The sequence below is a fragment of the Chelonoidis abingdonii genome, chromosome 6 (assembly GCF_003597395.2).
Source record: "Chelonoidis abingdonii isolate Lonesome George chromosome 6, CheloAbing_2.0, whole genome shotgun sequence".
In the NCBI taxonomy this organism is placed as follows: Eukaryota; Metazoa; Chordata; order Testudines; family Testudinidae; genus Chelonoidis; species Chelonoidis abingdonii.
Genome location: NC_133774.1, coordinates 15,995,712 through 16,018,992, shown reverse-complemented (window position 1 = coordinate 16,018,992; position 23,281 = coordinate 15,995,712). Strand labels below are relative to the sequence as shown.

Here is a 23,281-nt window from a genome sequence, read left to right as displayed (position 1 = left end):
AGCAAGACACGAGAAATAATTCTTCCATTCTACTTTGCATTGATAGGGCCTCAAACTGGAGCATTGTGTCCAGTTCTGGGTGCCACGTTTCAGGAAAGATGTGGACAAATTGGAGAAAGTCCAGAGGAGAGCAACAAACGTGATTAAAGGTCTAGAAAACATGACCTGTGAGGGAAGATTGAAAAAAGTGGGGTTGTTTTGTCTGGAGAAGAGAAGACAGGCGGGGGTGGGGGGAGGAGGCAGGGGGGAATATGACTGCATAAAAGGTTTTTACAAGGAGGAGGATGAAAAATTGTTCTTGTTAACCTCTTTGGTTAGGACAAGAAGCAATGGGCTTAAATTGCTGTAGGGGAGGTTTAGGAGAAACTTCCTCACTGTCAGGGTAGTAAAGCACCGGAATAAATTGCCCGGGGAGGCTATGAAATTCTATCCCCATCATTGGAGGTTTCTAAGAGCAGGTTAGACAAACACCTGTGAGGGATGCTCTAGTTATTACTGTAGTTCTGCCTTGAGTGCAGAAGTCTGCACTAGATGACTTATTGACGTCCCTTTCAATCCTACACTTTTATGATTGTATGTTGTTATTACTCCTTATTTAAAGCTACTTTGGGTCCTTCTTCTTTAGCGTGATCACAACAACAAAAGAAAAATTACACTTTATTTGCCACATCAAAACATCTGGTAGTTCCCACCCCTCATCTTCTTGTTAATACCCTTTCTTTGCCCAGGAAACATCATTGGCAGACTTGCCAGTGTGATTTCCTTATTTTTGAGATTGATTTTTTGTATAGCTCTCTCCCCTCTCTCATAACTTTTTAGTTACATTTTTTAATTAGTCCTGTATGTGTTAAACTATTTTAGCTGAACTCATTTCCTAATTTAATTGTGTGTGAGCCTACTTTTATCTATTAAGGGCTCTTCTTTTTTTTTTAATCCCAAGTCATGATCATTCAGCTACAAGGTGATGAATTGTGCTTACCTTGTATTAAAACACACTATGGTAATGCTAGCTTTACTTATATAAAAACTTTATTTGTAAGAATATGACTGTTCTTTCTATAACAACAATCTGCTCACAAGAATAGATCACTCATTTAATTATAACAATTTCTAGATCATCTCAGTGCATCCATAGTATTGTGTGAAATGATGTAGTCCAATGTCCTAAATTATATGAAATGATGTAGTTCATCATAAATTTAGCAAGGGGCATCCCTAGTTCGTATTTGGAAAGGAGATCACTGAGAAATGCTCTCAAGTTGCTGCAGGAAGCGATGCTGGTGTTGCAGTAGGTGGCACTTTGCAAAGCCAGTGCCCCAACGTGGTGTCATGGAACAGCTTTTCAGATATAAAAACAAGCTGTGTGTTACTTGTGTTCATGAAAAATGTTGACTCTTTTTGCAAGGATATGGATTGTTAACCCCATTTTCAAGGCTAAATTTTAGTTGGGTAATTGCAAATCAATATTAAGTATGCAAAATGTAGTTTCTAATGGATACAGTAATTCTTTGTTTTGGGTCCTGCACAGTTGTGCAGTGTTGCTAAGGTCTATTCATAAGTTGCCCCTCTTCTCCCAGAAATGATTGTATTTAAGGAATGTATGAGATGATGTATTATTATAGAATATGATGATTTGTTATAATTTTCATTGACAAAAATTCGGTATGAGAAATCATATATTTTGTCATGTACTTTAGATAAGATGTATATACAGACTTTTTTTTTCCTGGTTAAATAGTCTCTGGCCCTGGACAGACTATAGTATTTGTAATTTTCAGTGTCTGTTTTTATTTGGCCTACATGTTGGGGGATTAGAAGTAATTTTTAATGGTGAATTCTTTTTGTAAAAATGTCAGCTGATTGAAGACTGCTCAGTGACAAGAAATGTAAGAAGTAGGCCCAGTAGAGATGATTTAGTGGGCAAAATGTGTGCAAGGTGGGCGCATAGTGCAAAATAAATGGTTTATTACGTTTTCGCAGTTTATTTCCTGTTTTGTAGAAGTAAAGGAGTTTATTCAATGAATATCAGTACCACATATGCAGTAGAGTAGTATAAGACAAGATCTTTGAATGAAAGGAGCATGTTAATATCTTATTTTTAAATAATGGATTTATAAGCATAAATATATTTCATATAGAACATTTTTAATTAACTCTAGTATGTGAAAATGCATTTATTGAGAAGTCTGGAAGTAGAATTTTGGTTATGATTAAATGCAAGAGATCTCAACTGCACTTAAAATATTTTGTCTGTGTTTTGTGGAAACATCTTGGGTTCATGACCTTTTATCTAATCACAGGCAGGTTTTTGTTAGAACCCTGCCTGTTTCCTGGTAGGCTGCTGGGGACACTGGGCTTCCAGGTTCTGTGGCTCCAGAGCAGCCGTGCCAGGTGGACTGCCTGGTGCATATAGTGATTTAGAAATTATTATTATTTTTATTATTAATGATGATAATTAATAATATTTCGATACGACCCACTGTGTGCCCAGTGCTGTCCACACATACAGATGCACACGTATAAAGACGGTCATTTCCCTGAAGTGCTTACAAACTAACACAAGATGTAGTACATAAAGGGGAAAAGAGACAGAGACAAAAATATTTGTTTTAATTACCACATTAATCCCCATTTAATACCTGCAACCTAGCCAAAATTAGTTGGCTAATTTCTTATAAAAATTATAGAAGAACTGGCCCTTGAAGAGAGTTTGGAGAAGGAAATGGTATGAGTAAAGCTGATGGAGAATTTTCTGATAAAACAAAGCTTCATCAGAAGATACTGGTTCATCAGACCCAAAATGTTTTGTGGAAACATCTTGGGTTCATGACCTTTCATCTAATCACATGCAGGTTTTTGTCAGAACCCTGCCTGTTTCCTGGTAGGCTGCTCGGGACACCGGGCTTCCAGGTTCTATAGTTCCAGGGCAGCCGTGCCATGTGGACTGCCTCAGGATGGGGACTGTGGAATCCTGGATCCCTACCCCCAGGTTGGACTGCATGGCTGGACTGCCCCAGAACTGTAAACCCTGGGAGCCCTAGAAGCTGCTGACTGAAACTGATATGATTCTTGTCAGTTTCACTACTGCAGCTGTGATACTGATTAGATGCATGTTAATTTCAGTAGCAACTGGCAGGGTCCTGCGGGCTATATTTAGTTTTGCAGATGCCATGTGTCAGTGTTTCAGAAACAAAAATGTTTCAGAATTTCTGGGTCACAGGAAATTTCAAAATATCAAAATTTGCAGTGAACCAGAAATCTCGAGGTTCAGGTGGTTCCACTTATGAATCATTTCAGGTTCAATATGCAAAGGGCAGCATGAAAGAGGGCACAATAGCAGTTGTTTGGGAAGCAAATGAGTGTTAAGTCTGGCCTAATTCCCAGAGCAGCGGAGGCTTGGGCAAAATGCTGAGAGATAAGGGTATATACATAGGGAGGGGCACAGATATGAAAAGCCTTGAAGCTGAGGACAAGAAAGTTAAGTTTGCAGTGAATTGGGGAACCTGTGGAGGGCTTCAAAGAGAAGGTGACATGAGTTGAATGATAATAAAGAAATCTGACAGTAGAAGCTGTGTTTATAAATGGAGTGTGGGGTGGAAACAGGGGTGTCTGGTTTATTTCCAAATTACTGCAGATTGAGCTGATATACAATATTTCACTCAGTGTCAGTAAGGGTGCATTTAGTTCAGTTATCCCTGCACCTTTAGTACCTTGGGTGCTTCTTGAACATTGAATACACTTCTCCAGCTATGGTTTATGAACTAACATCCTTTCAGATAGAGATAATACGTATCTTGGGCAGCTCTGAAGCAACGTGTCCCAGATGTGCTTGGTACGGTATTATTCAGCACTAACAAGATTGCTTGACAAGTATTATAAGGCCCTATAACTTGCATGGCAATGTATTAATTTTTGATTAGTAATAAATATTAGTATTTTACTGTAATAAATCCTATAGGACTAAAAAGCTGATGTTCCCTCTTTTCTCCACTCAGCAGCCATCCAAGAAACTAAGTATATGCCTCACAAGGTAGACTTCAAAAAGCTTTTTGTTGTTTTCACTGCAAACCAAAATTGTAAAAGAACCTCTGCAGTAGTTTTATATTGCTTTATGTTATGCAAAGAGAATTATCATCTATTGGAGTTTATAATAGTCCTAGCACTAGGAAAGGATTTGGATATTAACATGTGCAATGCAAAGCCATGTGCAATATACATACAGTAGAACCTCAGAGTTATGAACGCCAGAGTTATGAACTGACCTGTCAGCCACACACCTCATTAGGAACCAGAAGTACACAATCAGGCAGCAGAGACCAAACACCCAACCCCACCCCCACACACAACTACTGTACAGCACAGTAATGTGTTAAATGTAAACTACTACAAAAATAAAGGGAAGTTTAAAGAAAAATGTTTGAGAAGGTAAAGAAACTATTTCTGTGCTTGTTTCATTTAAATTAAGATGGTTAACATCAGCATTTTTCTTCTGCATTGTAAAGTTTTAAAGCTGTATGAAGTCAATGTTCTGTTGTAAACTTCAGCATAACCTTTTGTTCAGAGTACCGAACATTTCAGAGTTACGAACAACCTCCATTCCAACCTGTTCGTAATTCTGAGTTTCTACTGTATTTTAGTTGGAAGCAATTGGAGCAATTGGCTCAGGCAATAAGCCTTGTGTGAGGTAGTTTCAATTTTTTATTTTCTTTTTCAGTTGAAAAACTTGTGAAAGACAGAACAAGCCAGTACAAAATAACATTAGAGAGTCAGAAACACAAACAAGTCAGAAAAACAAATCTCTTTAGTCACTATCTGCTTTTCTTATGCTTAAAAATATCAAAGTAGGGATGATCTAGATGGCAGTGTTCTGTGCTACCATCCAGGAGAACTGGGTCCTCTAACCTTGTTCTCCTGGCTTCAAGGCAGGAGTTCCTGGGAATGCAACAGAGAGCGAGCGAGCACACATTGATTCTGATTGGAGCTGGGAGATGAGTATCTCTCATTCCTTAACAGAAATGCTGACTTTCTAATGAAGGAATTGTAATGGCATCTAATGCTGATGAGAGTTATGTCCATTTCAGCCATAACAATGGTGCTTATTGTATATAGGGATAGATGAAAATGAAGAGCTTAAGGATATGAGGAAAACCACTTCTCACTGAGGGATGGGAGAAATAAATATCTTTTGTTTTTAGCACAGATATTGTGCTATCTGTAATTCAAATGTTATAAAAAAAAAAGTGGTCTTTTGTCTTAGTGATCATGTAGTTTAGAGAAAAAAATCTCAATCCCTATAATTGCAGAATGTAGAAAAATTTACTCTTTTTAACAGCAAAGAAGTGGCTGTCTGAAATCCCTAACTTCTGAATTTGTAGAGAAAGATGTTTGGTTCTAATGATGGAAAAAAGTGTTTTTTAAAAGTCTCATTCTTTCCTTTGGTGTTATCTTGATCCTGGTTAATGTGCCCCAGAAAAGATATGTGCCAGAAGCGCACAAAGACAAACCCACTGGTTTTATAAGAAACTGTAAAAATCTCTTTAATGTGTCTAGCCAAAACAAACTGTTTTGAAGCTTGGTGATTATAACAGAACATTTCTGGTAATTTTAGAGGCATATGATGCATTTAGAGTACTGGCTGGTCACCAGAAAAGGTCTCACATGATTCATCCTGCTACATTCGGTTTGTTTTTTAAAACATCAAGCTAAGCCTTTAAGCATCTATAATCTCTTGGGAAGAGTTTTCTGTGCCTCATTCAGTCTTGGAAATAAGAATTTTCTGAAGTCCTTTTACTATATTATTTTGTGATTTTAGAAATCATGGGAAGGGGAAATTTTACTGAGCCAGTGTAAAGTTAATATTCGAAGAGATGATGAAGAGACAGTATTTGCGTCTGGATTAAGTTTAGGCTGGACTTTGGGGACAAATCAAGACTAGAGTTCAGGTACTAATTCTATGGCAATGAAATCTTGTTAGCTCGTCTTTCAGGGCTTTGGCTCAAGCTGGCCATCTTGGTGGAAATGTTGCAAGATCTTGGGCTGAACTCTCATAGGAGTGGGAACACTGAAACAGTGGCAGTATATGAAATAGAATAGGAAAAAACAGGTTTTTACTGGTTTTGGATCCAGCCCAGATTGGTTTTCAGATCTGGGGATTCTAATTTGATCACCTCCACCCTTGAAATTCAAAGAGGTTTGGATTAAAGTGCCAGTTTTGGCCCTCTTCTGATTTTACAATGATTCTGAATAGTGCAGTTCAAACACTGTCTAGCTATGATGGATGGAACATAACCATTTCAAACCTTTGTAAAATATTGTGAAGAAGATGATTGAGCCCCGTGTATTGTAGCCAGGCAAACTGTGTTTCAACTGAGTTAGCTGTGAACTGGTATAAATTTGGTTCAGCAAACAGTTTTTCTGTCTGATGGGAGATGGAATTTTCAGAACCTTATAGTAACTGTTGTGGCTAGGAATTCCATTTATTAGGAATTAAAATTCAGTGTCTCACTACAAGAAAGAATATGTTTAGACTATTAATGACTCTCACAGAGACATAAAAAGCAGATGGAAGGTGTTTGAGCATTTTACATCAGTGGTTGGGGTGGCTGTTTCAGGAGGGAAAGGGAAGCTGTGATATTATGAAAGGACAGGGTGACACAAGGAGGGTTTAAAACCTTCTGTGTTTATTGTTTGTGATATTTGAAAGGCTAAACTAATGTATTCATATTTTTCCCCTCAAGGTTTTGCCAATTCTTGAGATTCTCTATCATGTTGAAGAAAGAAATTCACACCATGTTTACATGGCTCTTATAATTTTGTTGATCCTTACAGAGGATGATGGCTTCAATCGATCCATTCATGAAGTGGTGAGTTACTGTTATGGTAAATAACTCTTAAACATCTAAATGATTTTTATTTTCTATCTGAATAGAAATAAGCTTGCATGTTTTACTGCCTACTCCACTAGGACAATAATTGTCTCTTCAGCAGAACTGGCTTACAGATTAAATGTGCTCTTCAAGATTTGAGGATATATACTCATTTCCTACAAAACTAATTAAAACAGGGTTATAAGCTTCCTTTCAAGAACCTTTGTTTAGTGATGTGTACAAATGATTTTCCTGCCAGTAGGATAACTTTGTTCTTCTCTGGTGTTTCCTCTTTCCAACTGAGCATGGAAGTAGGCAGGCAGGTTGCCTCAAGGATGCTGTTTGCCAAGGAAGAAAAAGAAATAGAATGATAGGTAAACAGTCTTATGCTTTCACAGCAACCTTACTTAAGCAGCTTATATTCCAACTGAAGGGACTTTATTGGGAGTTTTTATTTCTCAAACTGACTGTAACTTCCTTACTTGGCATCTCCAGTCTGTTTTTCGGCCAGATTAATATCTATTTTATATTAGCCATATAACATGGTCCAAAATCTGATTAGATTTCATTGGCCTTGACCAACTGTGCTGGAGCTTGTAAAATATCATAATGTAGAAGAAGTTTATACTAATTTTATCTGATTTTTGGCTCAGACATGCAAAGTATCTCTTGGGATTATGTGATGCATTGATTCATAAAGGAGATGTGAAAAGCTGAAAGCAAGTGTTCAGGTAGTTAAACAGAATCTTTCTCGCAGGTAAGTTTGTCCTGTTTTAGCAGGAATGTGACTTTTTCTCCAGGGTATCAAAGCGATAGAGGCTTGTAAAAACCCGAGAGAGAGAATTTTGGTCACAAATTTCTGTAGTTTCATAGGAGATTATGTAGATCTGTATGTAGAAAACAGGAGGACTTTGTGTGTATGTGAAGTTTCTTGAGACTAATAAGCAACTTTTGGGACGAAAATCGATGGCAAATATGCAAACTGCTGAAGCCAACATTTCTCTGGAGACTTTTCCTTCCGCCCCACACATCATGAGTGTATATATTTGGATGCTGTGTCTGTAGATTTAGTATCTCCTTAACTTTCAAGTTTTTTGCTCATGAATTGAGTTTATTGAACTATTGAGATACAGTATGCCCACCACCACCATCACTTCCTTGCCTCATCTTTCTTCATTTATTTTAAAGGCTTTAAACATGCTCTGTCCACAGATCTCTCATTGTTTAGGCAAACATGGCAGATTTTCCTAAAATGGCCAGTGTAGGTTAAGCCATGGGATGAGAGCATAATTCACTTTCTATGTCCATTTAATCCTTGTCCTCACTGCTGAGATTGCCAACATGGGAGTAATGGTGGCTTTATAATGTGAGTGATATTTATGATCTCCCTTTATTTAAAACAAGTATTTGCCCTCCTTTTTCCTGCCAGTTTTCACATGCTTGCCCTTCTCTGCCTCTGTTCTCTTTTCCTTTCCATATCTTCTCTTTCAGTATTTTCTTTGCTTCCTTATCTTATGCCTCTGTTTCCCCCTTCAGCAGAGGATGCTTGGTGGAGTATCCTTTGGTAGTTCCAGGCGGCCAGGACACACACATTTTTGTTCCTTAAATGAGTCCTATGGGAATGGAGGAGAGACTCCTGGGCCTGTGGGCTGCTGCCTGAGCCCATAGTCCTGTGTATTTGAACTGCTCATGTGACCAGCTTCTCGCTGCATCTGGGAAGAGGGCCAAAATGGATGACTTTCAAGGAGCTGCATGCTGCTCTATCAACAGCTGAAGGAACACATTGGCATTGAGTTAGAGGCCAGATCTGGGGGTCATCCAACCTTTTCCACTCTCCTCTGTTCCTTTCCTCTGTGTAGGCCTCTTTTCTACCCCTTCTTTCACACCCCATGAGTGGTCTGTACTTCCCTCTGTGCAAAAGGCCTAAAGTCGAACAAAATGCACCTTGCTACTCCTGTAGCATTGCTTACATTGAACTCCAGGGCTTTTGTTTCCCTTTGCACTCCAAAACTTCGTCACAGAGATGGACAAGTGCAATGAAGAGGAGAGGTTGGGTATCTCCTGCCCTCACCCAGTGAATTCAGCTATGGGTTTGCAGGAGAGGTCCCTGTCTAGACTACAACACTGCTTTAGCAGCCATGACATACTTGACTAGAAGCGGGTCAAGGACTATGACTCTGAGCCTCCAGGATTCCTGTTTTTCAAGAAAATTCCCTCCAGTTATTTGCTTTACCCAGGATCCTGGGCAAGCAGCATTTTCTGATTCCCTTGTTTCATTTCTAATTCTGAACATCCCTGAACTTTGTGGAAGAGGGGAAGAAAAGGAGGATTTCAAAATCCAGATCTGAATATTGCAGGTTAAGCCGAACCCTGTTCGGATGGACAGTTTGTGAAACGATCTTCCTGATACCACTTCCTGAGGACCCACTCACCTGTGCATAGCTGCCAGAAGAAAATAAAAGGACAGATAAAGCCATGCTTTTCCTTTTCCTCTGGAAATCAGGTGTAGGAATGCATTGGTGTATCTGACACCAGTTTACATCCTTTTCAGTGCTTTTAGGTGTGTATTCTCACAGTGTGAAAGGTATGGGACTAGCTTCCAAATAGATTAGTTTTGTATAGTGTTAATTACGGAATTAGTTTAATTAAATGTCTTAAATCTCAAACACACAACTCCCCAAATGCTGAGAGGCTCTCATAGGGAAGAAAAAAAACTTATCAGTGGAGAGAAGGGAACTATCTAAATCAGGCTGTAAAATGTGAGTGTCTAGCACCAGTCATACAACCTGAATGAAGCTCTTATTCACTGTAAGTATTTATTGCATTTTAGCAATTTCAGCAGGAAGCTTCTTACATCACTTGGCTGAAGTCTGAGAAAATAAGAGAATAATTTAATGTATTTTGAGTCGACCTGTTTTTCTCTGTGCTGATGCATATCCTGTAATGTTCTTATAACAGTCATTACCGTGTGATCCATTTATGGGCATATTTTCCTTTGTGGTATTACACCCACATTTATTTATTTATTGATTTTTAAGATTAATTTTAGTAAGCACGGTTTTATAAATCTCTGTGATTATACAGACTAGTAAAGAGCCAAGGAAACCACAGAAACTCTTCTAACTGCTAAAGGGTTTTTATTTAAAATAAACGTGGTCTTAGCTGCATTGACGAGGTGATCAAAAAAATAGATCTTGTTCCTGCAACTGACTCCATGCAGGCAGACCCCCAGGGCTCACACAGAACCCAGTTTACTTCAGTAGTAACAATGGAGTAAACTGGTAAATCTGGAGTTCCCTAACTGGGATGGGTCTTTGGTGCATTGATCCCCTCCCACCCATCCCCACCCCCCAGCAATATGAAATCATAATTTAACTGAGATCTTCAAATGAAATGCAATGTCACAAAACTTTTATGGTACTTTTTTCCTACAGGCAGCTGTATTTATTTTTAAATGTTATTATGTTTCGAAATTGTCACAGTACACTTAAAATTACCTCTTCAATGAATTTGTGTTGCCCATTAGCAAATGCTTCTGTAACTCTTCATAAAACTGTACAAATACTAACGAACACCTTCTTATAGCTCTCTAAATTAACATTCCCCAAACTGTGGGTTGTGACCTCAGAGGAGTTGCGAGACATTGGAGGGAAATAAAGAAACCACGGGAAAGCCAGAATGTCCCAATTGAGCTGGCTCCTGTCCCGCAGGCTGGCTGGGCTTGGCTCCCTGCTCTGGGCATTGTGACCTGGCCTCTGGTGCATGAGGTTTGCAGTGCCACTCACTCTGGGTATGTCTTCACTACCGGACAGATCGGCGGGCAGTGATCGACCCAACGGGGATCAATTTATCAAATCTAGTTAGGTGCGATAAATCGACCCCCGAGTGCTCTCCTGTCGACTCCTGTACTCCAGCTTGGTGAGAGGCACAGGCGGAGTCGACGGGGGAGCGGCAGCAGTCGACTCACCACAGTGAAGATACCACAGTAAGTTGATCTAAGTACATTATTCATGTAGCTGAAGTTGCATAACATAGATCGATTCTTTCCCCCTGTCCCCCCATGTAGACAGGGCCTCAAATTTGACCCAGACACACCTCTTTCCTCTGCCCCCCACCCCGCCATGGGGGGCTGGGCTAAACCTGAGTGGTGCTGTGCCACTGTTATCCAGTAATAATAACTGGAAATACGTTGTGTAAGTTGCAGTTGAAAATTTTAACACAGAGTCAGTCTTCCTCAGATTCTGAAGAAATGCCTCATAATCGGAGCTGTGGGAAATTCTGAGGTTTCAGTTCTCAGAGTTTCATGCAAACGCATTTTTGAAGTTCTGTTCTCTTGGGTCTACAGCCCTGGTTTCGCTTTGAGAAGTCAGAGCTAAACTCAAGTCAAAATTTGCAGACTTTTCTCTGGGTGTTGTGTGCAAAGCTTCAGGTTTTATTTTCATTTTCAGTGCAAATCCATAAATCGTACCAGATTTGTTTGAAACTGGGTCCGCATTCTCTTTTAAATTGTTTGACCCTTAGCAAAACTTTCTTAAAACTGTAACTAAATTTTGAATTTATGAAATCTTAAAACCTGGTAAATTTAATGTGTTTTGGGGTTTTGTTGTGAGCATTTCATGCTGCTTACTTAGTCATATTGCTTTTTGTGAGATTGTTTGCTGAAGAATAGTTGAACAATGCAAGAATGCACACATGGTTGGGCTAGTAACTGGCTCTGTTTTGTAGCTCATTGTCATTTTGATAAGAGATGTATTTTCTGTCATGACCTCTCTTTCTATCTTTTAATTTGTAAGCTTCAGGGAGAATATAGAGGCACATGTCATAATTTCTCTCATTAAATCTTAGTTTAAAGTTCTTGTTTTTTACTGAGAGTTTATGGATTTTTTTTTTGATGAAGCTACTTTGAAGCTGAACAGTCATGTAATGAAATTTTATTGTGTGTGAAAATAACACATTTTGTCAAGCATTTCAAAGTACTTCACAAAGACAGAAGTTTCATTTTCCCCATTTGTTTAAAAAAATGTTGATTATGAGAGTCAGGTGTTTTCCAGAGGAACTGAGTATTCATGTTTCTCTTTAGCTGCGCTGGAATTGTGGGTGCTTAGCACCTCTGAAAATCAGCCTGAGATTATTTAATTAATGACCTAATGAGTCTGTGGCAGAGTTGGGAACCAAGATCTCCTGACTGCCAGTCCCCTTATGAAATGACTTATTATTATTATTATTATTATTTATTTGTACTAACATAGCACATCAGAGCCCTAGTCATGGGCCAGGACCCCATTGTGCTAGGTACAGTACAAACGTAGAACAAAAAGATAGTCCCTGCCCCAGTTTCCTTACAATCTAAGTACAGAACAGGAGACAACATTTGACACTGCTGAATTCTTTGCATCTTTGTTAATTGATGACCTGTTTTTAATGCACTTGTATACTGTTGTTTCAGAAGCCAGCTTCTTTTTTGGGAATTTTTTGTATCTTGAAGGCATAATTGGTGTAAACGAAATATGAAATGAAAGCTGTAGGCATGACATACAGGAGTTAGGGGTTTGTTCTTTTGACCACCATGAATCAGTCAAAATTTCAGAAACATTTTTTCTTGAGAAATAAAATCTTATTTGTGTGTTCTGGGGCTACTCTGGAATGCAGACTGTTATTTTGATAAGAACATAAGAACGGCCGTACCAGGTCAGACCAAAGGTCCATCTAGCCCAGTATCTATCTTCCGACAGTGACCAATGCCAGGTGTCAGATGTGCCAGATGTGTTCTGTTTTAGTGAAGTGTGTGTTTTTGTGGCACTCAGCCTTAAGGTCAGCTGTGCTGGTTTTGGTTTAATGGTACCCAGGTTACTTTTTCTCCTTCTAGGCTCATTAACAATATAATCAGTTGTCTTAGCCATCAGAACTGACTTGGTTTATTATCTTACCGTACCTGAGAAATTAATATCACTAGTTCCTCCTTCCAAAAGATTCATGTAGCAGTGATACAGCTTCAAATGTATGTTCTGTGAATCAGTAGAAAGGAGATTTCCACATCCTTTACTGTTTTTTGTGTGTGATTGTTAGTATGCCTTTTGATTTGACACTATTAAGCTACTAGAGTTGAAGAGTCAGCTGAGTATATAGTTAGGTACCGTACTTATTATGAGAATCTTAAAAGTAGAGTAGCCGAGTATCTTGTAGATCAGGAATGAACATAACTCTACACAGTGCTATTAAACGCTGATGAGTGGGGAATTATATTAAAGGTGTGGCTAGTAAGCCTGTTAATAAGGTTGCTTAACACTTCCATTGTAAGACCCTATTTTCAGTTTTACAGCTTTGGCAAACTTTAACCATTGGGGCTGAAATTCTCTGAGTGTCCACCTGAGGCTGAATGTTTTGGAAAGTTTTGCCTGAAATGGATTAGCAATTTCCAGAATGAGGACAGGGGAAAGCATGTTGTTTAGAATATGTTAAAAATTCTGATGACCTTTTCTTTGAGAACCTCCATATTTTGAACCATGGAGTGGCCTTTGTGTCAAGGATGTGTCTTTTGCTGTTTGTGGAAGAATGGACTCATCACAAGAGCCCCTCCTCTGGGATGGGTGTGATAGAACACCAAAGGACTGGAGCAGCTGTTGACACAGGACACTAGAGAAGACTGAGGGCAAGTCTACACTTAAAACGCTGCATTAGCGCTGCTGCACTGATGCAGCTGTGCAGTACTTTAATGAAGGCACTTTACACCGACAGGAAAGAGCTCTCCTGTTGGCATAGCTACCACCCCTCAGGGAGGTGGATTAATAATGTCAGCAGGAGAAGCCCTCCTGCCAACATAGTACTGTCTTCACAGAGGGTTAGGTCAGCATAACTGTGTTGTTCGGGGGGTGGATTTTTTACATTCTTGAGTGATATAATTATAGCAGTTTAGGTTGTAGTGTAGACCAGACTTGAGTTGCTGCTACTCTTGCAACTCAGCCTGCCAGCCCCATTGCGTTTAAATCCATCTGTTCCAGATTAGCAGAATGTCCAATGTCCTTATGTCCGATTTTCTGTCTCTAGGCTTCATTGTCCACACCCTTCTCCCAGGGCTTTATTATCCTTATCCTGTTCTCTCTGGGGAGCTTTCCCACCACCTTCCCCAGTAGCTAGCAAGGGAACTCAGACCCTCCCTCTCCTCTGGGTTCTAGCCCAGGGACCCTGTAGTTAACAAGCAAGGTCTGTCTATATTCAGACCCACTCCCTGCTAATTTCCTGGGCTTTCTTCTATCTGAGCCTATCATCAGGCCTCTCTAATACCTCTGTAAACTCATCCCTCTTGCAGGGCTAGGACTCACAGGGCTCTCCCCTGGAATCCTCCTATAAATCCCAGTGTAAAGGTATACATTTAAACCCCCTTCTGTCATCCTCAGGCTTGATCTTTTATCACACCCTGGACCTTCAACTGCCTCTCTGGGCTCTTTCCATGCTTTGATCCCAGAAGGTGACTGCAGAGTTCCTTCCCTCTCTCTCCTGCAGAACCCTTTTACTGCAAACTTTCTCTGTTTACACTAGCGCCCAGCTCCTTCCCCATATGGGATTCATCAGTCACTGAGACTGGCACATCCTCCAGGTGTGGCCAATACCTTAATGGATCTCTTTAGCTCCTGATAACCTTTTTTGTGCTAATGTAGGCTAGACATCCCCTCACTCTGATCCTATGAAAATCTGCCTGAATTTGGCTAAGGTATAAACCTTTGAAAAATCTCCATTTGCACAAGCTCAGTAGAGACTTCCAAGATCTTAGAATTTAACAGTCAAAAACATTCCATGCTCACTGGGCATGCTCCGGCTCCTAGTCTTAACCAGACTGCACATGCGCCATCCCCACAGAGTGACTGTGCATGCTTCATTCTCACCACTTCTAGTGCAGCCTGGACTGTACTTGCACTAGCCCACAGAGCAACTAAGCATGCACCAGACCAGTGCTACAGGGGCAAAGCCGGACTTCCCTTGTAATTGCTGCCCCAGTTGCTTTGGGATGTGAGGTTGGATACCAGAACTGAGCGCAGGGAACCTGTGCAGTCAGTGACACTCCTGCTGATGCCTAGGCAACACTGAGGAGGAATCTGCCTGACCTGAATACAGAGGTGATGAGCTGTACCAGCAGGCATTTAGTAAAGTTCTGTTAAATAATTCCCAATTATCATTCATATTTTTCTGATGAAATTCTTCCACCCAGGTGATTTGGCTGAAAGTTGTTTTCAGATTTGTGTGTGACTCTTTTAAAGCACCAAGTATCTATATTATTGGTCTGGACTTTTTTTCTGTTTGCACATTATAAATGTGATCAAGTCATGATCATTTGTACCTAAGCTACCATTAATTTTTAGACTGGTACTGGGAACTAAGTGGGGTTGGGGAAAAGGGAGGAAGGAAAAGGAGGAAATAGACATCTGACAAGGAGCGAGGTTGTGGGGGAAGAACTTGACTGGCTGGAAAAAGATAGTGTAGGGGGAAACTGAGACAAGGTGTCTGAGAGTGAAGAGACTGAGATTAGAACTGGAGCCCTGGGAGAAAGACTGGTACTGGAAGCTATTGCATAGTGGAGAAATGGGAGTGACAGGCAGAGGGGAGGTAGATCTGATGGGGAGCTGGCAGGGGTGACTGGCTTGGATTGAGAGTTGTGAGGAGCCTGGGACATGGACTGGGAGCCTGAAGGAGCAAACTAGGAGAAAAGGACAATTTGAGCCTGGGATGAAGAGCCAGGAGTGGGGAAGAGAGCAGACTTGGACAGAGATAAGGTGGATAGGGAAGGGGCAAAAGGGGTCAAGATGGGGGGACATGCAGAACTGACCAAATAGAGCACATTCCTCTCCAAAGCCTGAAATTCCCGACTGTCACCATTACTCTGCTGTCAGCAAATATTTGTGACACAGTGGCAAAGTGTCTGTCTCTTATCTCTCTCTAGTGATGAGCCACGTAGCAATAGTAGGTTGTCATCCTATCAGTTCTTCCATTAGCTCAAGCAGTAGAGATCTGTAGATCTAAAGGTTCCAGCCCTGCTGACAAAGCATGTGGATGTGGATATGATGTCACATAATGGAATTTGTTTTTTCACTTTGCCAATTTTAAAAAAATAACTTCATGTTTTGTTTGTGATTTCTATTTTAAAAGAACATTCTTAAGGTTACAAGTCAAGCTCTCCAATTCTCCAAGGCATTCAACTGCATTAACCATGAAGCAATCCTTTCTCTTCCCTTAGACCTGTATCTCATTCACTACATATCTTCCAACTTCTGCAACAAGTGAGACAGGCATCCTATAGAAAACAGACAATTATGATTCATCCCAGAGCAGGGTCATCCTGTGCAAAGAATGAGGCAGTGGCCCTGTGTAAAAATATCATGCAATCTTGTGATTAGACTGCATTATAATAAGAGGTTGAATTAAGGTTGCACAGACTAAGTCCAGCTAACATTCTGCATATTAAACTACTATTTGTAACTAATAGTATGTAGCAACTGAGTAATCACATTCAGCAGCCTAGCCAAATTCTCAGCAATGACAAATTTAAAGTACCCAGGCCAGAGCTGTGTTGTATATCATTAAATATCTAAGAATAAATTCTACTCTGTGCTGTTGTGGGGAGAAGGGCATGTGGGTGCCTCTACTCCCTGTCTCTTCCATATATGCGTCAGAGCAATATCCATACATAGCAGTTAGGATAGCATAAAAAGAAGTCAGTCTTCAGTGTGTACATCACATGCTTTTAGCCTCCCCCACATCTTCTTGTTTTGTGCCACTTGGATTTCTCTGGCACAACATCACTTCATGACCAGCATCATTCCACTTCACTGTATCTCTCTCAAATTAGGGCAGGAGCTGTCCTATAAATAATTATTAAATACTGTTGTGTAGACTGCCATTAATATTTAAGATAAGCCTCTTTATTTGTAGGATGTGTCATGGACCAGTAGGTCCAGGGCCAGATTTAGGGGCAGGCAACTGCCTGGGGTGCCAGGTTCAGGGTGCTGTTTTTGTTGTTAGGGACAAAGGTAAAATAGAATATTTGAAGTAAAATATTTCAGGTATTCTGTATGTGGATTCATTTTTCACTAACCTTCTAGAATATTCTGGACCTTTATAGTATCTCGTGGAACCTTCCAGTCTTTGAGAACTACATTTTCCTTGAACCTTCTAGAATGTTGTCAGCCGTGCTCCCGCGGGTGTATAAGGGGTGAGATGTCGCCAATCAGTCAGTGAGATATAAGAACGAACTGAAGTGAAGTGAGCCCAGCTGCGATATTATGAACCTTATTTTATTGTGTAATTGTGAAAGTGTACTTGTGTTTTAAGACTTGAAAAGTGTAAGCAGCGACTAATAAAGGACATATTTAATGAGATGCCAGAGATAGCTATCAACCCCCTATCTATGCAACAATATAAAAGAAAGTTACTTTTTCCCCATGCTTAACATGTAATGTTTGATGACTTTATAATACTGCAGAATACAGTCTTTTGCTTTGCCTAATACTGGCTGTTTTCACCTGTAGAAAATAAAATATTCCCCCAAAGAAGCCTTCTGGCCCGCAATTCTAAACTCTGCTGTTATTGATAGTACAGTTTTGAACGGGCTGGGCAAAATCAAGGATATGACATTTCTGTAAATGAGCAGAAATGACACTTCTCAAAGTCATACTGCGAAAGAGTGCTTGAGAATGATGAGAAATTCATTTGGCGTTGGCTAGTTTACCTGAAATCAAGTGACAAAGTGTTGTTTTTGTTTCAAAATATTTGAAAAGAATGCCAAATCGTTGCTTGTACTTTCCTGGTACAATTACTGGCATAACTTAACTGATGCTCTGAAGCAACATTAAAAGTTACCCAAACATTTTACGGCCTACTGCAAGTGGATGGAGGTCGAATCCATGCTCAAGCTGAATAAATGCATAGACACAGAAAACCAATGCATTATTAATGTAGAAACCCAGCACTGGAGGAATGTGCTAGAGCGCAGATCTCAATTACCCTCTTCTTTGCAAAGAATAATTTGGCTTTCTGGGGCTAGTCAGATAAGTTGTTCACTAAACATAATGGTAATTTCCTCAGTTTGGTAGAGCTCCTTGGGGAATAAGGGAATGTCATGGGTGAATACCTACATCAAGTAGTTTGTAATGAAACTATGGACTATTATTGAAGCAGAACAATTCAAAATGAAGTGATTGACTTTATGGCAAGGAAACTGCTTGATAATATGTTGATGTGGCTCAGCAAAGCAAAATACTATGCTGTAATAATGAACTGCACTTTCAACATTAGTCACAGTGAAAGGATGTCTTTTACAGTAAGATTTGTTGACGACGAGAGTGGTTGTGTCCAAGTAAAGGAACACTTTATCTGTTTCCGGTCAGTGGATGACTCTACTGGAAAAGACCTAATAAAACTCTTTATGAACATATTGAATGAGAATAAAATAAAGCTTCAGGATTGCCATGGCCAAGGGTACAACAACAGTGTGAACATGAAGGGAAGAAACAGTGGCGTCAGGGCAAGAATCCTTACGCTGAATCCAAGAGCTTTCTTCATGCTTTGTGGCTGCCATTCCCTCAACTTGGTTGTGTCAGATGTAGCAGCAGCATCATTAGATTCAATATCTCTCTTCGGGAGTACTGCAAAGTGTATACGTCATGTTTTCAGCATCAACTATCAGGTGGAAGTTCCTCACGGATAATGTTACAAATCTGACTGTGAAGCTGCTAAGTGATGCTTTCTGGGAGAACCGCATTGACAGTGTAAAGCCAGTGAGGTACCAAGTGACTGAGGTTTACGACACCCTGATGGAACTGTCGCAGTCGAGTAAAGCCGAGGTCAGAATCCAAACTGATGCACAAAGCCTGGCAAACCAGATCACCTCACTTCAAATTTCTGGTTTCAATTGTGGTTTGACATGATATCCTGTTCCAAGCAAACATTGTAAGCTAAGCATTACAAACTCAGTCAATGGACATCGTGACTGCTACTACTTTAATGAGAAACTACCTTGATTTCATTGTGGCCTACGGAGACAATGGATTTGAAGATGCCATCGCTGCTGCCAAAGAAATGATGGAAAACTTAGGAGTTGAGCCTGTCTTCAAGGAAGGTCATACTCATTGGAAGAAAAGTCAGTTTGGCTATGAGGGCAGAGATGAGAAGATGGGAAGCTCGGAAAAAAAATTCAAGAGGGATTTTTTATTTTTTTTATGAACGCTCATTGATGCTACTCTAGTGCCCTTCAAAGAAGGGGTTGGACAAATGAAGCACCACAAGAAGACCTGGGGTGGTTTTATATGACCATAGTAAGCTGCTGGTGCACGGGAAAACACTCTTGAATAATTGTATGGGCCTTCACCAGATGCTGACACATGGGGAATGTTCAGACATCAGTGATAAAGATGTCTGTGTTGAATTAGACAACACTTCAAGCTCTCCGATTCATTCATGATGCAAAGCTCAAGGACACTTTTCCTAATGTGTGGATAGCTTTGAGGATTCTGTTCATGCTGCCAGCCACTCATGAGTGGCGAGTGCAGCTTTTCGAAGCTCAGGCTCATTAAAACATATCTTCAATCGATGATAGCTGGCAAGAGACTGACATCGCTTGCTATTTTATCGCTTGAAAATACCATTGGCCAGTCTTTGGATCTCTGTGACACTGTGCTTCAATTCACAAGGGCAAAGGCGAGAAAAGCGACCTTTAGAACTAAAGGGCTAGGATTAACTGTCTAAGGCTGTTACCTACTGTAATACTATTTAACACCGGACTACCCAGTGTTGGTACACAGTTCAATTTCTTGACATTAGTACATTTCAGTTATTCTTAAAATTAAGAAGTTTCTATAAGCTTAGAGGAAATTATTTTTATTTGCTTATATATGGTATGAGTAAATAAAGGTTTACAGATCCTAGCATGCCAATTTATTGTCTTCTATGATGGGGTAAATCATGCATGCAAATCATGCATCAAAGTCATGAAATGAGCTACAAATGCAAAAAAAAAAAAAAAAGTATTCAAAAGTTTAACAAATGGGGAGGTGGGGCACAGAAGACGTTCCTCGTCTGGGGAGCGATTCAGTCTAGGGTTGGCCCTGAATAGGCCTATTTTATTCAATTTATCATACTGTCTTTTTTCAATCTCTCATTATTAGTCCTCCCTACAAATACCATGGCCTTCATTTTCTGTGTGTAGTTCTCATTTTCCAAAACTTCATGCATGCCTTGCTTTAATTTTATACCCCTGTCAATTTAATCTCAAACTAGTGGAAATGGCCACATAAAGCCTTAAATTTTACCTTTCCCTCATCCATTCATATACACTACATCTGAAAATCTTTTTATGGTACTTTCATTCTTCCTGTTGGGTTCCTCAGCCTTCTTTATGCTTCCAATAAATATTAATTTCCCTTTAGTCTCTCTCCTTTAGAGTTTCTGAGCCTGTTCAGCATAAAATGCCTACCGGAAATGTTCACACTTCATCGCATCCGTAGCACCACCATCACTTTGTCCAGCACTACAGAACTGTGCAACATAACATGAGGTCACGTGGCTTTTCCCCAATGTAGATTGCAATTGTTGCCTTCCCTTTCTTCCAGTGTGGGAAATTAGAAGGTCCTGACAGAAGATGGCCTGCTCTTAACTACTGCTTCATTCTTTATTTGTTTTTGTGTCCTGTAGCATGGTCATGAAGGTTTATTTTGCAGGATTTTCTTCAGGTTCTACTCAAGCTTTCTGAACTGTGTTAATATGTATTTTTTACTCACTTTTTCCTGCTTAGTGACAAATCAGCCTTTCCTTTTTAGGATATGCATTATCTTTACTTCTGTTTCACAAACTACAGTCTACCCCTTTTCTTCCTCCTCACTTATCCTGGGATACCTGTCTCCTCTGTGTGTCTTCCATGTTCTGAACTACTATTAATCTGACAAAGTGGGTATTCACCCATGAAAGCTCATGCTCCAGTACTTCTGTTAGTTTATAAGGTACCACAGGACTCTTTGTCGCTTTTTACAGGTCCAGACTAACACGACTACCCCTCTGATATTAGTCTGATGATGACCATTTCTTGCTTAGTCTAACCATGTTGTTATTTGCTTGCTTCATTCTTTGAGCAGCTTATTCTCATTATTGATTATGCTTACCTTGCATTTCTATCAGTGATAGCTGCTTCTTTTATGACTTACTCGTACAATAAGATTCACCATTTGTTAGCCAGATAGCATTCTTTAACATTTTTGCAACACATAGTTATTGAAAATGTGTCCCTGTTTTAATGATCAATCATTTATTTTGTCTCCATATATGTAAGGAATCTCCTGTATCCAAGGCTGCAGTTTAGGTATTAACACTCCACAATTATATTATGAGCACTAACTTTTCCTTCCCTGGCCATACCTTTTCTAAATGTAGCTAGACTGTGACGGTATTTGTGGCGTCGCTATTGTTTTATCGCTCTATATGGTGGTCTACAAAGTGTAAATGTATTAAACAGACAAGAATGTTTGCCTCCTAGAGGTTAGTCTAAAAGGCGTTAGATGGTACAATGCAGAACAGTACAAACAGGGCCATCTAAGGAAGTGCACAGTCTTTGTAGTGGGACTACATTATGAAAGAGATGGCTCTTTAGGAAATTTTTGAAAGAGGTCTGGAAGAGAGCCAAATTAGAGTGCTATTTCAGGCATATTGGATTGCATGAAAGAGAACATTAATTTGGGTCCAGACCAACAAGACATGGAAACAGTTAGAGAACAGTGAGTGCAGCGCAGAAAGCAGATGGTGGTGTAAGAGGAAATAAATGCGGAGAGGGTAGGCAAGTGAGGAACTGCAGAGCCTTGAAAAATTAAAACATTCCTCTAAACAGTCATTTCTATTAACTTGATTCTTTCGCTTGGACTTTCAGTTGGAATCTGTTGACTAACATGTAGATAAAATGGATCACTTACTTCTTGATCGTGGTAAAGTAATTTTGTATAGAACCCCATAAGGTGTTTAGGGTAATACAACATTATCTGTCCTAGTATTGGTGGCCCAATTAGTGCCCCTACTATGTGTCAGAGCTGCACTTCAGGTGCTCTGCAAAGGAGCCCTGTTCATAACCAAATCCCGAAAGCACATGCCTCAGTGTCTGTAAAATAGGTAAAACTAGTGGAGTAGCTGGCACTGTGGACAGGGATCAGAGGGCTGTTGGAGGAGGTTGATGCCTCAGGACGAGTTAGGCAAAGAGAGCAATGTGCATCATACAGTAGTAGGAGGAAGTTACAGAGCTCAGTTGTGCAACAAAAGCAGAATTGTTTCATTGGCTTAAAATTGTGCGCAGTTTTTCTACTTTGGAACAAATGGATATAAACTGGCCATCAACAAGTTTAGGCTTGAAATTCGATGAATGTTTCTAACCATCAGAGGAATGAAGTTCTGGAACTTGTACTTTCAGTTTGAGACGTAAGGGTGCAAGTTCTGTGAGATGTCATTTGTCACTGTTCAGGGTAACTGCACCTGTATTCCTTCTACATGGTTCAACAAGGCACCCACTCTAGACTCCTGGCTCCTCAGCCGTCACCCCTCTTGGCAATGACTCATGTTTCTCTGCCACTGAATAGGGTTTTTCTGGGCTGCACAGTTCCCTGCCTGCAGTGTGTTATTCCCAGCAATCTGAGTGCCCCCTGTATATATAAAAATAGAAACAACACTAAAAATCTTTCTTCCTTCGCAGGCTGTAGAAGAAGTTAACTTGATTAGTTCATGGAGTTTCGTGGGTGGAAGTATAGGGAGTATATGTAAAGACATACTGAGGAAAAGCTCTGGTCACTGACTGGAAAAAGGATGCATGCTTTAAAATACACTCATACATTTTGAAACATAAAACTCCTTTGCTGTTTGACATCCATTTGGAATTTGACCAGCAGAGTTCCACTGTCTTATAATGGCATTAGTGATGTCCCAAACTTTCACTCCAGGAAATGTAGGAAAATTCAAAGAAAAGAGAAGATTGGTGAATTCAGAAAGATGGATAAGAAGGGAGAATGAGAAGAGTCATCTTTTTAATATATTCTTTCTAAAAAATCCAGTCTTTTTCTTTGTCCCTCCCCAAAGAAATGTGTCTAAATTAAAAACAAAATAATGACTGTGTGTTGATCTCTGGTTTTAAAGCCACTGCACAGCCCTGACAATCTTTTTCTAGTACTGATCACATATCTTATTGCTATTCCGTTGCATGAAAACTATCCTATGTTTGAGACTTAAAAAAATTACTATATTAAAAACTTGGGATTGTGAGTAAATGCTACCAATGCACAACTTATTAGTTTGGGGAAGAGAGAGAGGTTGGTTTTTGTTTTTATAAAACAAAGAAAGAATGAGTAGTGGCAAAATACATAGTATTTAGCAGCCATGCATGGTCCTCAGTGTTTGTAAATTTG

At 39.9% G+C, this 23,281-nt stretch overlaps 1 protein-coding gene across 5 annotated transcripts in view; it reads left to right on the top strand.

Annotated features, from left to right (window-relative positions):
- DYM (dymeclin) overlaps positions 1-23,281 on the top strand; it is a 351,012-nt gene that overhangs the window by 167,074 nt on the left and 160,657 nt on the right. For all 5 annotated transcript variants that reach the window (XM_075066858.1, XM_075066862.1, XM_075066859.1 and 2 more), the window contains one exon: positions 6,738-6,863. In XM_075066858.1, coding sequence (XP_074922959.1) covers positions 6,738-6,863 — 126 coding nt within the window. The remainder of the gene's footprint in view (positions 1-6,737; positions 6,864-23,281) is intronic.